The 14,308-nt window shown below is 46.5% G+C and overlaps 1 protein-coding gene across 1 annotated transcript in view; it reads right to left on the bottom strand.

Annotated features, from left to right (window-relative positions):
* Positions 1–14,308, bottom strand: part of UBR4 (ubiquitin protein ligase E3 component n-recognin 4) — a 139,148-nt gene that overhangs the window by 82,820 nt on the left and 42,020 nt on the right. Inside the window, exons 41-48 of the mRNA XM_083628333.1 lie at positions 13,005–13,163; positions 12,123–12,275; positions 9,736–9,963; positions 8,192–8,349; positions 7,142–7,313; positions 6,009–6,210; positions 2,769–2,932; positions 1,476–1,692 (exon numbers count right to left, since the gene is read on the bottom strand). Of these exons, the coding sequence (XP_083484459.1) occupies positions 1,476–1,692; positions 2,769–2,932; positions 6,009–6,210; positions 7,142–7,313; positions 8,192–8,349; positions 9,736–9,963; positions 12,123–12,275; positions 13,005–13,163 (1,453 nt within the window). The remainder of the gene's footprint in view (positions 1–1,475; positions 1,693–2,768; positions 2,933–6,008; positions 6,211–7,141; positions 7,314–8,191; positions 8,350–9,735; positions 9,964–12,122; positions 12,276–13,004; positions 13,164–14,308) is intronic.

The raw sequence follows: 14,308 nt of genomic DNA, 5'->3' as shown, positions 1-14,308 counted from the left end.
TAGTTGTGGGGATTAAATGAGGAGGGAGGGAGAACCATGTATGCCACCTTGAGCCCCTTGGGAGATGAGGTATAATGCAATCAAGTATGGCAAATAGCCCACGGGGGGCAGGGTAGAGCGGATTGACAAATAAAATAAAATTGGAGCAAGGCTTGTAGCATAAAGACTCTTTGGCAACTGTTTGGTATGGCTTTCTGATAGACAGGGCTAAAAATGAAAACAGGCAACTCCTCTCACACTGTAAAAACTTTATTTTAACGTAAAACTGTATATCAGAAGGTGCAAAAGGCCTAGATTACTGCAATGTACTCTACGTGGGGCTTCCCTCATGCTTGATCCAGAAGCTGCAGTCAGTCCAGAATGCTGCAGCATGAAACATGAAAGTTTGTTTGGGACAGTGTAGTAAATAAACTATCGGTATATACAGGGGGAGGCGACCATTTTGCGAACATCCAATTGACATGCAACCGCTGACACATGGTTTGTTTTGGACCCGGAAGAGGGAGGAATGGGGGTATAATGGGTGGGGAGCGGTTTATGGGTACCATGACCCGGAACACAACCCCTGCACAAACAGGGAGTTGCTGGTAATTAAGATGCAGAGCAAAAGAAAATATTAAGAAAGGATTCGGGGGGGGGGGAATACCCAAGCTGTCCATGAAGACATGTGAAGGGATTTGCTCACACTAATGAATGAGTTTACGGCCTTGTTCTTCCTCTGTCCCTGGAATGTTATTATTTGCTGTGCCAGATGAAGTTGTTGCTTATAAAAAGCCGACCTGCCCTGATAGGCCTTTGGAATTCATTCCCCAACACCTGCTGTTTTAGCCAAATAAAGCTGTCTTAAACATAACAACAGATGTGACTAATGGAATGAAAATGTCCACAACAAGAACTTTATTATGTTATCGGGATGCTGTTTGGGATGTATTGCCTAAACACCCCCCTTCGGGATTAGGGTGCAATATTTTATTTTACATGTGTGTGATGTTATATGTTGTAAGAAGCTAACATATGTGAGTGTGTGTATTAAAGGCAATAAATAAACACAGCGGGCCCGCAGCTCATGCATAATCTTCTTGCGTGATCACAACCTTAGGCACACGGCCGAAAAATAAATTAATGGGAAGCAGGGGAAACCCACCACAGAAAGAGCTTTTTAAACCCTCCGCCTTGCTTATGAGACTTTGGGGAGGAGGTGGGACACTCCCAGAGGCCAGTAAGCAAGGCAGAGGGCAAGGCCCACTCTGGACCAGTAGGGGTGATTGTATGGGGGGGGGGTTCTAGGGGTTCCATGGTTTTGGCTTTGAGTGTGGACCTCTGGAACCAAACCGTTGCGGAAGTGGCGGGTCCACTGTAAAGCAGAAGCACAACGATCTCTCACTTGGTGGTGTCCACCGGAGAAACTGGAAACAGACAAATTACCAAAAGTCAAGAGTTTAAAACGTGGACGGGGGGAACCTCGGGAATCTTACCAAAGATGGTCAGCTTCTTGTCTGCCTGCAGGGCCTCCTCTCGGGTGAAAGGGAAGTCGAACCACCGTGGCCGGCTCAGGTTCAGCTGCATGGTGCGGCCAAAGATCTCCAGGTAGGAGGGGGCTCGCTCGATGGCCTGAGTCCCGATCTGGACCCTCATGCCGGTCATCACCATGGTGCTGTTGTTGTTGGTCACTTCGATGGTGAAGCCGCCAGGCTGCGGGAGAGGGGAAGGCACCGTGCATGAAGGCGGAGGGGGAACAGAGAGTGCAAAAGACCTAGATTACTGCAATGTACTCTACGTGGGGCTTCCCTCATGCTTGATCCAGAAGCTGCAGTCAGTGCAGAATGCTGCAGCGTGACCACCGACAGGAGTGAAACCTTGTCAGCATAGAACAGGGGTCAGCAAACTTTTTCAGCAGGGGGCCGGTCCACTGCCCCTCAGACCTTGTGGGGGGCCGGGCTATATTTTGAAGGGGGGAAAATGAACGAATTCCTATGCCCCACAAATAACACAGAGAGGCATTTTAAATAAAAGGACACATTCTGCTCATGTAAAAACACGCTGATTCTTGGACCGTCCGCAGGCCGGATTTAGAAGGTGATTGGGCCGGATCCGGCCCCCGAGCCTTAGTTTGCCTACCCATGGCATAAGCGGCTCTCAACCTGTTGGTCCTCAGATGTTGTTGGACTACAACTCCCATCATCCCTGAGCTCTGGCCTTGCTAGCTAGGAGTGATGGGAGTTGTAGTTCAACAACATCTGGGGACCCACAGGTTGAGAAAGGCTGGCATAGAACATCTTGTGCTCAGAGGTCTGCACTGGTTGCTGATTTGCTGCCAGGCCAAGCCCTTAACAACTTGGGACCAGTTTACCTACGAGATTGTGTTACTCCACATGTGCCCACTCAAACGCTTCGATCGGCAGCACTGGCACTGCTCCACGTGTCACATAACAACTATCCCAAATTTGTAAGAACACAATTTTTGAGTGTGGTAGCACCTACAATTTGGAAATCTCTTCCTATTGACACCTGGCAGGCACAATTGCTGTACTCTTCCCGGCATCTCCCAAAAACATTTTTATTTGCAAAGTTGATGGAAGTTTTTACTGCTTTTGGTATTTTAACTTTTTGAATGCCTTAAATTATTGTGCTTTCTATTTCTTATTGCTAAAGCACTTTTGAGATTGATTTATTTTACAAACAAGGGGTGTATAAATTATATGAAATAAGTAAATAAATGGGCCAGAGATGACCCCCAGTACCACCCCGGTCCTCACAAGGATGCTCACCTTGGTGTTGGCCACATACATGCCGGTGGAGTTGAGCCGATGCTTGATCTGCTGGGCGTTGTAGACCTGCAGGAGGTCATTGCCACCAAACTCCACGTCCGTCAGCTGCTGGTTGTGCTCGAAGAAGTCAATGGGGAAATTCACCTGGGTGGAGGTGCGGGTTGCTGGAGGAAGGGGGGGGGGAGGAGAGTGATAAAAAACACTGAAAGTTAAAATCAGGGAGAACTCTTCATTTATAAAGTAATCTCTAAACTCACAATAAGTAATCCACCAGCTCCACAAAACTGCATCACAGAATCAAGCTTAAAACACTAAATCATATAAAATCAAAAAGAGCAGAGTTCAAACTTTTGGGCACCTGTTGTGAGACTCTGCAAGTTTACAGGGGTTTGAGTTGTGGAGTTAATCACTAGACTGACACTGTTTATAATCTGACACTGCTGCTTAGTATGCATCCACTATGTTTATTATGTATTACTGTTTATCGCTTGTTATTATTAGTATTTATATAACCGCTTCAATGTTTTGTGGTGTATGGGTATTATGTTAAGTGTGTGTTTATGTGTAGTTTGTTATGTTCTATACTGTATTTAAACTGTCTTATGGTTTATTGACAAAAGGCAGTATATACATTTAAAAATATATACTGGGCCCGCAACTTTCACTCACTTTACATACGTGATCGAAACATGACATGGGGGAGGGTGTGAGATTTGACCAGCTCTGGTCCATCTTGAGCTGATACAAGCAGAGTGTAATCTCTTTGTCCGCAATGAAAGGATAAGCAGGTATCGTGCTACCTGCTAATTGTTTTATTTCTCATCTGTACCGAGAACACACAAACGTACATGTTGCCTCTGTGAGAGCAGAGAAGCAACTCCCTTGACACAAAGAAACTGAGAGAACACTGAAAAACAGGAAACCAGTGTACGTCACATCCAGTCTCCCATTCCCGTGGGAACCCAACAGTAACTCTGACTGTGGAATGTAAACAATGTCTTGTGACAAGGAGTTCTGCTGCTCAGTGAGGGAAATAGAAACCAACAGAGGGGAGCAGGGATAGGAAATAAATGAAGAGCAAGGAAAACCAGTCATTCCCCACTCTCCATTTATTTTCATCTCACCCACACCCCCAGTGGGATTTCTCTGCAAGATCATGAGAAGGGCTCTCCTACAACCTACCTAGAGTCCAGTTTAGGTGATACCCAAATTTTGTGCCATTTTGGGCGTGGACCCTAGGAACTGAACCCTCGCGTAAGTAGCAGGCCAATTGTATACAGAGAGGATGGACAGACAGATATTAAAAACCATCAGAAGATACATTTTTGCTGCCCACCTAATAAAATAAACGCATATTTCGAACAAAAAAGAAATGTTCCAGAAGGCCTACAAACACCATCCTGGTAGTCAAGATAACCTGAAAATAATTGGTAGTTGAGCTCACATGTGTTTATTTTTTCCCTTGCTTTGGTATACCCTAACTGGCTTGCTTTGATGCTGTGTTTATTTGTAGGCATTGGGATGCTGGGCTCTAGGGAAGAAGCTTCTATGCCATCTATGATCTCACCAGCCAGGTGTGATGGGAGGTTCTGGGCAAACTGACGTATGCTGCTTTGTGCATAAAGGCTGGACGAGTGTTTGCTTGGTCGCAGACAAGTCATGGCAACCTCTCACTGCTGTGGTGTCTGTTCCATGCTTGTAACAGCAAGGCCTGGCAGGCTGACTTACTGTAAGTTTACTCTTTATTACAATAAAGCACTAGAACTGATCCCTCTAGCGTTCTTGACATCCTTCTTTGGTATACCTGCACCAAACCACTCCCACAAGCCCACCTTTGGGCCAGTGGACCAGGATACTGCACCAAGGGAGAGATGAGGAACATCTGTGGCCCTCCAGATGTCTGACTTCCCAACACCCATCATACTTAACCACCAGCTATAGCTGACGGTAGAGGGACGGGGGTGGCGCTGTGGGTTAAACCACAGAGGCTAGGACATGCCGATCAGAAGGTCGGCAGTTCGAATCCCCGTGATGGGGTGAGCTCCCGTTGCTCGATCCCTGCTCCTGCCAACCTAGCAGTTCGAAAGCACATCAAAGTGCAAGTAAATAGGTACCACTCCGGCAGGAAGGTAAACGGCGTTTCCGTGCGCTGCTCTGGTTCGCCAGAAGCGGCTTAGTCATGCTGGCCACATGACCCGGAAGCTGTACGCCGGCTCCCTCGGCCAATAAAGCGAGATGAGCGCCGCAATCCCAGAGTCGGTCACGACTGGACCTAATGGTCAGGGGTCCCTTTACCTTTACCTATAGCTGGCCGTGTTGGGAGTAAAGCAACAATGCTTGCAACAAGTCGCTTGAATCTACATGATGCTCTTTCCTCTCTTGTCCTGCCTGAGATACCTTCCTCAGAGTACCAGCAAAAGTCCATGTTGTGCAGTGTCAGAACAGGGGACCAGACTTCAAACTACCTGAAGCCCACTGGATGGCCTTGGGTGAGTCACTGCCTCTTAGCTGAACCTACCTCACAGGGCTGTTGTGAGGACAAAGGAGGGGGCAAAATTATGTACACCACCTCGAGCTCCTTGGAGGAACAGCAGGACATAAATCAAATAAATAAATGACCTCAGGGAACCTTCCAGCTTTTACACTTCTGTGATTCTACACCCTTTATTGCAAACTCAAATCCTTGGGCCTTATCTCAAACTCAAGTCAAATAAAACTACACATGTAACAGCATTTCCCCAACATTCATCCGTAATCTCTCCCTCCTCTTCTATCTTCTATGCTAAATTTAATTTTAGATTGAGGCCCCTTTAAAGGTAGGGGGAAGTTTCGATTTCATTTGCTTTTATTTCTTTGAGTATTCTCAAACCACACTTTCATATAAAATATTGCAATGCAGTATTACCACGTAGAAACACAAGACTGCTAGACAAACAATGAGACCCAGAAACACAGCCATAAAGGCTGCTTGTGCAAAGAATCTCGGGTTCAAAACGGTCCGTCTGAATAATACAGTTTCCTGAAGAATATTAGGCTTATGAAATCCATGGGTATCAATGGCAGTGAAAACAAAAACAACAACCCCATAATCATAGTAAGGAACAATAGCGATTATAACAGAAGTAGTAGTAATGATTAATAAAAATCAGATTATTCGGATAAGTAAGCCAAACAACACAATGCAGAGAGTGTATGCACCACTTCACAGTCCCTAGCCAATCTGACCTTGCAGCGACTTACTGATGGCCGCCGCTTTGCGCTTGCGGACGGGCTTCATGATGCTGATGACGCTACTGGGCTGGAGGGAGGGTTGGAGCCAGTAGGACGTGTTCTCCACGTTGGCCATGTAGATCCGCAGGCTGCCATCCTCGCACAGGAGGATCATGGTGGTCCGCTGCTGCTCGTTGCAGGCCGTGTGCCGGATGGCCACCATGTCTTGGATCTGGAAGGCCAAAGATACACAAAAGGTAGGCAGCTCCTTACATTTCCAACGGTGAGCATAAACCAGTATAGCAACGTGCAGAAAAGCAAGGCAGCATTGCGACACAAGGTAACTAGGGGCAGTAAAGGCAAGTGATGGTCAGAACTGTGACAGAGGTAGCTAGAGACAGTAAAGGTAATTGACGGTCTAGTTCAGGGATGCGGAATCCCTGGGATGGGGAATCTGTGTGGCTTTCCAGATGTCATTGGGACTCCAACCCCCATCAGTCCCAGGCATCATGGTCAGTGGTGAGGGATGAAAGGGAGTCATAGCCCAGCAACTTCTGGGGGGCAGCACATTGACTGCACCTTCACTAGGGCCATTGAACACATTGAGATGCCTTTGGAAAAGGGGCGAGGGAAATGATCAGTCGAAGTGGCACCATTCCGCAGATCTTCATATGCATTTAAACTACTTAATGAAATATGGAACTCAGTAAGTTTAAAACAGACATGGGGGGTGAGGAGGTAAGAATACAGCTAGATCTGCTTCTCTGTCCACCACCCATTGCAAGAAATTGAGAAATATAAACCAACTGAACGTATAAATATTACAAAAACAATGTCAAATACAATGTGATGGAGCCAATCCAGAAAATCATGATTCACAGAATCACCAGCAAGCTGGCAAGTTATTCTTTGGCAAATAAAATCCTATGCTAACACACAGTATTTGGAATACGGTGCTACTCTGCAAGCCGATTTAATGTTACATTTTTACGTTATCAGGCTGTATAATTTTCCATTCATTGTAATTCTACTTGGTTTACTGGGTGCTCTTGTTTTTTTCTTCCTCCCTAACTTGAGCCTCCTCCCCTTTTGCTTTCCCTGTCACCTATGGAAACTGCCCAAAGGGAGAAGGAGTCTGAAGACAAAAAAGCAAACAAACTGACCTTTGCTTTAGCCGGTAAGGTTTTAATTTCCTGGATCAGGAAAGTGTCTGGCTTCACCATCACCACCAGAGGGACACCGGTCGTCTGCTGCACACAGCACACCAGGCCAGGGTGGTTCATCACCTCTGACCACTGGCAGAGTGCTGGGGAGGTCTTGCTGCCCCCGTTGGAGCTGCAAGGGTAGGTAAAGTCAGTCTAGCATCACAAGCAGAGGCAACCGTGGACTGGTGGCTCACTCCTCAGTATACAGTGGTACCTCTGGATGCAAATGGGATCCGTTCCAGAGCCCCGTTCACATCCTGAGTAGAATGTAACATGCGACTGCGCGTGCACGGGTTGTGTTTCGCCGCATCTGCACATGCGCGTGACGTCATTTTGAGCGTCTGCGCATGTGCGAGCGGTGAAACCCGGAAGTAACGCGCTCCATTACTTCTGGGTCGCCACGCAGCATAACCTGAAAATGCTCAACCTGAAGCATATTTAACCTGAGGTTTGACTGTATCAGGGAATGTTCCCTGCCTGAAACTAGGGAGAGCCGCTGCCAATCAGTGTAGGCAATACTGAACTTGATGGTCTGCCTTATAAGGCAGCTATGGTATGAGGGTCATAGCTCAGCGGTAGAGCATCTGCCTTGCAAGCAGAAAGTCCCAGGTTCAATATATTGCAGCATCTCCTGGTACGGCTGGGAATGTCCCATGTCTGAAACTCTGAGAGCTGCTGCCAATCAGTGCAGACAATGCAGAGGACATTTTCCTACATTCCTGTGTTCTAAAGGAAGAGTTATAGCTCGGTGGAAGAATGTCTGAAGTCTCAAGTTCAAAATCCCATGGACTCACTCCTCGGTATCTCTGGGAATGTTCCCTGCCTGAAATTAAGGAGAGCAGCTGCCAGTCAGTGCAGACTGTACTGAGCTAGGTGGACCAGTGATCTGGCTCAGTAGAAAGCAATTTCTTATGCCCCTATGCTCCACAGCCTACTGTATAGAAAGGTGTTCCTAACAGCCACCTCACAAAATGCCACAGGAGCAGGAGGTGGGGGAGCTGGCCTCACCTTTTGACGTTGATGGGGAAGAGGCGCATGACTTCCAGCGTGGCCCGGCTGACTGTGGCCGCAAAGGACTTGCCTTGGCAGTAGCTGAAGAACAGCATCTGCAGGACGTGGGAATAGTAGACAGAAACACCGCCTCCGGCCACCTGACCGTTGCTGTCCTGCAGGGAACAGGGAGAAAAGAGGCATGTCGGGACCCGAAAACCTCTGGATGCGACTCGGGACTCTGAAGGCTACCAAGAAGGCAAACTGGGAAATGCTTTCCCTGGCCCAAATGCTGCTTCGATGTGGCATTTGAGAAAGTTCAGGTGATGCCGAGCACTCCTGAGGCCAAACTGCTTGTGGGAGGAAAGGATGTCAAAGGTGATGCAGTGGCAAGATCAGGGGTCGCCAAGGGAGCGCCAGCAGCGCCCGCAAAAGTTCTCAGGGTTACATCCAATCCAATGGGACAGCTTTACATTCCTGCATTGCAGGGAGTCACACTAAATCAACCTTTCTCAACCTGTGGGTCCCCAGATGTTGTTGAACTACAACCCCCATCACCGCTAGCTAGCAAGGCCAGAGCTCAGAGATGATGGGAGTTGTAGTCCAACAACATCTGGGGACCCACAGGTTGAGAACCGCTGGATTAGATGATCCTCAGGGTTTCCTCCAACTCTACAATTCTCTGATTCTATGAATGTGAGTCCCACTCAAGAGGAGATCCACTGAAATGAAGAGGCATGAAAACTTAGGAGACTGCTGGATCAGGCCAGTGGCCCATCTAGCCTGGCATCCTGTTCTCACATTGGCCACCCAGATGCCCCAACCCATAAGCAGGACCCGACCACAAAAGCACTTGCCCCTCCTGCAGTTTTTAGCGACTGGGTCAAGTAATTTAAATGGGTCTACTCTGTGTAGGGCTGGGTTGGGGACAACGCAGGAAAATATCCTCTCAGGAATGCACAATAACCTGTTGATCTACCTGCTCAATTTCCATTTGCGCTTGCTATACAGAACATACCCTCTTAAACACACGGCCACATTTTGCTGGATGCCAGGAGACATGTTCCAGAAGGGGAAGAGACTGAAACAGGATCAGGGCATTGGGGGGGGTGAATGCTGTGAATTGCAGTCCTGTTAGCTTAACTGGAAAAACTGGTGGAAAGTACTGTTAAGGATAAAATAACCAAGCATGTAGAAGAACAAGCCTTGCTGAAGTAGCCCTGACTCACAAACCTATTAAGAGTTCTTTGAGAGTGTTAACAAGCTGTAGAGATGGTGTATTTGGACTTTCAAAAAGAAGTGCCTCACCAAAGACTGAGTAAGCTTAGCAGTCAAGAAATAAGAGGAGAGGTCTTCTTGCGGATCAGGAACTGGTTAAGTAGCAGGAAGCAAAAAATACGAAGAAATGGAGAGTTCTCCAAATGGGGAGATGTAGAAAGTAGCGCCCCACAAGGACTGGTACTGGGACCTGTGCTTTTTAACTTGATCATAGTTAGGGGTGTCGTATTGTGAAACCTTCATCGATCCAGGTACCAGAAATATAAAATGCAGTGCTGTGTTACCTTCAGGTCATCGTGTGAGATTTCTAGGACATTGGTGACATAGAAAGGGCCATGCTGGGCGCTGCTGGCTTCCTCCATGAGCTGGGTGTAGATGTAGCCGGCAGACGACATGATGACCACAATGTTCTTGCCCTCTTCGTTGAACAGGAAAGTAATGTCCCTGATCTTAGAGCTGGGCAGCAGGAAGTAGAAAGTCGGGCTCAAGGCATCCACTGAGAGGTCATAAATCTGTTGGAACAGAAGGGACAGTTAGTAGTTTGGGGCCAACAAAAAGGGCTACAGTCAGAAGCTAGATGCATGCTGATGGACTAAAAGCCAATTGCTGGGAATCTCAAATGGGGAGAGCGTTGCAATGCTCAGGTCTAACTTCTGGGTTTCCCTTGGGTCATCTGGTTGGCCACTATGAGAAGAGGCTCCAGCTGAGTCAAAATGCTGTGGGCTAGACTTCCGGGTTGGCGCCATCGCCGAATGGCGGACTCCCTCCGAGCTCCGGAGGGAGCCGGCTCGGCAGGGGCTGGGTTTTACCGCACCGGCGATGCGGGGACCCTTAGAAACCACGGCCACGGGGGCCGTGGACTTGGAGACTCGGCTAGCACCGCTAGCGCCCTCCCGACTCGTGAAGGAGCCTTTTTAAAGGCTACGGATCGGGTGCCGGGGAGAAGCGTGGTGCTTTGAGTCCTCTGCCATCCCTGCCGAGCGAAGCCGCATGCCATCCGGCGGAGAGCGCTGACTTCTTCCATTGAGAATTTGGACTTTTAACAACAACCCGTGAGTAAATTGGAAATCGGGTTTAAAAGAAGAAAAATTTTTGGGATTTGAGACGAGCGGGGGGGGATCTAAAAAGGAAGTCAGTCCCCCTCCCTATTGTAGACATTTTAAAACAAGGATTGGGAAGCCAAGGCCCAAAAAGAACGGTATCTTTGCTAAAATCAAGAATTCCATGATGGGAAAGTACAAGAATTGTGCTGGAGGAAGAATTGAAGGAGAAGGAAAATGCACCCCCCTCCCTGGGAACCGGGGCGATTGAGGAGTGAGCCTGGTGAAAAGAGCCGGTGATTTTGACAGCTGTCAAAGTAGCTGTCAAAGTCGGAATTTTAAAGAGGATTTTATTACAAGGACCTTGCTGGTCAAATTTGTTACAACTTGATATAATTTGTTAAGACTTGAATACAAAATGGCGAAAATACGGAGAACAATCGGATTTTTGGAAACAAAGTTACAACAACCCCCCTAGAGGAGCTTCGGGACATTACAAAGATGGGCGTAAGCCGGGAAAAATACAACACTTCGGAATTTCACAGAACTGGTTATCTCCTGGGAAAGCTGCAAAACTGAAACTGAATCTCGTCTACAGGGTGTTTAGACTAAAAGGAGACAACAGAATACCTTACTGAAGAAGGAAGGGACTGAACGCAAGTTTTTGTTCCTGAATAACAACAACCCATGTAGAGTTACTAAACTTCTGAATAAGAAAGTTTTAGCAGCGGAACAAGAGGAAGCTGGACTATAACCTTGAAAGAACAATGGGGGGAATTTTATAATTTGACATTTTTAAAGATTTAGGAATTAATTTTTAAAAAAAGTAATCCTAAAAATGGGAAATAATTCTGCAAGGAGTTGGGGGAAAAATGGGATTGATGGACTTAAGATTTCCAGGCTGGAAACATAGATTGGAGGATAAGGGAAATTAAACCGGGGAAGGGGAGGGAGAATTAGAATCCAAAGGCTTGCAACTATTTTCTGAATTGGTTTTCTTTTTTCTAATATATTTTTTATTTTTTTATACTTTTATTCTGTGTGCTTTTACTTTAATGGGAAAAAAGGGGGACATTGTGGAAAGAAAAGGGGGTGGGCTATGGGGAGAGATCTTTTGCTTTTTTTTTTTATCAAGGGTGTTGCATAAGGTTTGTATAAATTTAAATTTGAACAATGGGGTATATAAATTGTGCTTTAAATCAGAAATAGAACTTGTGGAAACAACAATATGAAAGGGGAATACGGTAGGGGTGGGGGAAGGGGGGAGTCCCAGAAAGTGGATGTTTGAAAATAAGGTTCTGAATGTATCTTCATAATTTCTTTTCTTCTCTTTCTGTATTTTGGAAACTTCAATAAATATTATTTAAAAAAAAAAAACAAAATGCTGTGGGCTAGACTGTCAATGGGGACAGACTACCACCAGGACATAACTCCATTGCTCCAAAGTCGGTAGTGTCTGCCCACATGTTATGAGGCCGGGTTAAAAAAAAAAATTGCATTAATTTACAAGGCCCTTAGCAGCTTGGGTCCAGGATACCCAGCTGAGGAGCAGCACAACGGCAAACTTCTCTAGATCAGACCCTAAAAGGTCCCATCCTTTGCCCCCAACCTGTTTCCCAACTTCACTGCACCTTCACAAAATCCGCAGTGACGATGGCAAGCTCCGTCTGCGAGCCTGGCAGCCACACAGCTTTGATGATGAAGTTGCCCGTGGCCAGCTGGGGGTGAAGGACCAGGTGGTCCGAGACAGATCCAGAGCTGCTGAAGGTGAGCACATGGCAGTCCTGTCAAGAGAGAGAGAAATTGAAATAAACCGATTAAATGCTGGAGAGAATGCATAAGTTGTTAATATATCGTCTTTTTTGCTCTATAAGACTCACTTTTTCCCTCCTAAAAAGTAAGGGGAAATGTGTGTGCGTCTTATGGAGCGAATGCAGGCTGCGCAGCTATCCCAGAAGCCAGAACAGCAAGAGGGGTTTCTGCTTTTGCTGCACAGCAATCCCTCTTGCTGCTCTGGCTTCTGAGATTCAGAATTTTTTTTTTCTTGTTTTCCTCCTCCAAAAACTAGGTGCGTCTTGTGATCTGGTGCTTCTTATAGAGCGAAAAAATACAGTACATAAACTGGAAAATGATTGATGGATTGCATTTATATCCCACTTTTTCTATAAGGAGCTCAAGGTGGCGCACATGGTTGTTGTTCTTCTCCTCAATTAATTCCCACAACAACCCTGTGAGGTAGGTTAGGCTGAGAAGTGAACTTCACGGCCAAGTGGGGATTTGAACCCAGGTCTCCCCCCGGTTCAAATCCCCCCAGGTTCTAACCACCACTACATGAGGCATCTCTTCCAAGCTGTCCTATGTTTACACTCTTTTACTATGTCAAGGTAGCTTTTTTGTATTTTTTTAACTGGAGAGAAAATATTTTATCCCACTGCAATTAACGGACCCAATATAAGTCATGCCAAGAGAGGCAGCGGCGCTGTGGCCCCAGAGGCTGCTGCCATGCTTTTTACCTTCAGCCCACACACAGCCAGGTAGTCCTCCTTGCAAGGGTTCCCCGTCAGACTCAGCACAGTGAAGGGAACCGGGGCAGATGCCAGGCGAGTCAGGGTCAGTTTCCGTTTGCTGGAGTCGGCTTGCTTCAGCAACGCAGAGAGTTGCAAGACCGTGATCTGCATTTAAGAGCAAAATACAAACATGAGGCGTTGCAGAGAGAGTGTGAGGCACTTTGGCACTTGAATGGGAACTGAACAGCCCAGAGTCGTCAGCTTCATCTCTACGGTACCATTATGCTCATTAAAGTTTCCCAAACCCCACTACAAGACTATGTAAATGCACAGAGCTTTGTAAGGCAACAATGAGAACAGTCAAAATATAGCTAAGCTAAACAGTTGTATTAAAGGGGGAAAGTATGTTTTTGTGAGACGCTACTGATAAATGGGAGCCTGGTAACTCAATACAAAAAGAGACAAGTGAGAATTTCAAGACAAGAAACTGACTTTGTGCATTTACAGACCAGATAGTTCTTTATCTCTGTAGAAGGATGAACTGCTAAGTAATGATATATGGCACCAACAAGCTATTTTATTATGCATATATATAATCAAACGTAAGAATATTAATACTCTAACGTATTTTGAACTTAATAGTTATTTATTTATTGCATTTATATCTCACCTTTTCTCCAGGAACTCAAAGTGCCGTACCTGGTTCTCCACCTCCTCATTCAATTCCCACAACAACCATGCGAGGTAGTTTAGGCTAAGAGACCATTACTGGCCCAAGGTCACCCAGAAAGCCTCAGCTTACTGGGGATTTGAACTCTGATCTCCCAGGTCCTAGACGAGGGGTAGGCAACCTAAGGCCCGTGGGCCGGACGCAGCCCAATCGCCTTCTCAATCCGGCCTGCAGATGGTCCAGGAATCAGTGTGTTTTTACATGAGTAGAATGTGTCCTTTTATTTAAAATGCATCTCTGGGTTATTTGTGGGGCCTGCCTGGTGTTTTTACATAAGTAGAATGTGTGCTTTTATTTAAAGTGCATCTCTGGGTTATTTGTGGGGCATAGGAATTCGTTCATTTTTTTCTTCAAAATATAGTCCGGCCCACCACATGGCCTGAGGGACGGTGGACCAAAAAGGCTGCTGACCCCAGTCCTAGACCAACACTCTTAAACACCACACCATATGCTGGCTCTCTGATGGAAGAAGCTTATGGAGCCGTATCAAAGACTAATCCTCCTCACAGCAGACCCACTGAAGTTGGACAGGACTAATTTTGTTTTCCTCATTTCAGCGAGTCTACTCTGGGTAAGACGA

Source organism: Podarcis filfolensis (genome assembly GCF_964270895.1).
Source record: "Podarcis filfolensis genome assembly, chromosome: 8".
Lineage (NCBI taxonomy): Eukaryota > Metazoa > Chordata > Lepidosauria > Squamata > Lacertidae > Podarcis > Podarcis filfolensis.
The sequence above is the reverse complement of the archived record's forward strand: the minus strand, read 5'-3'. Positions and strand labels throughout refer to the sequence as shown.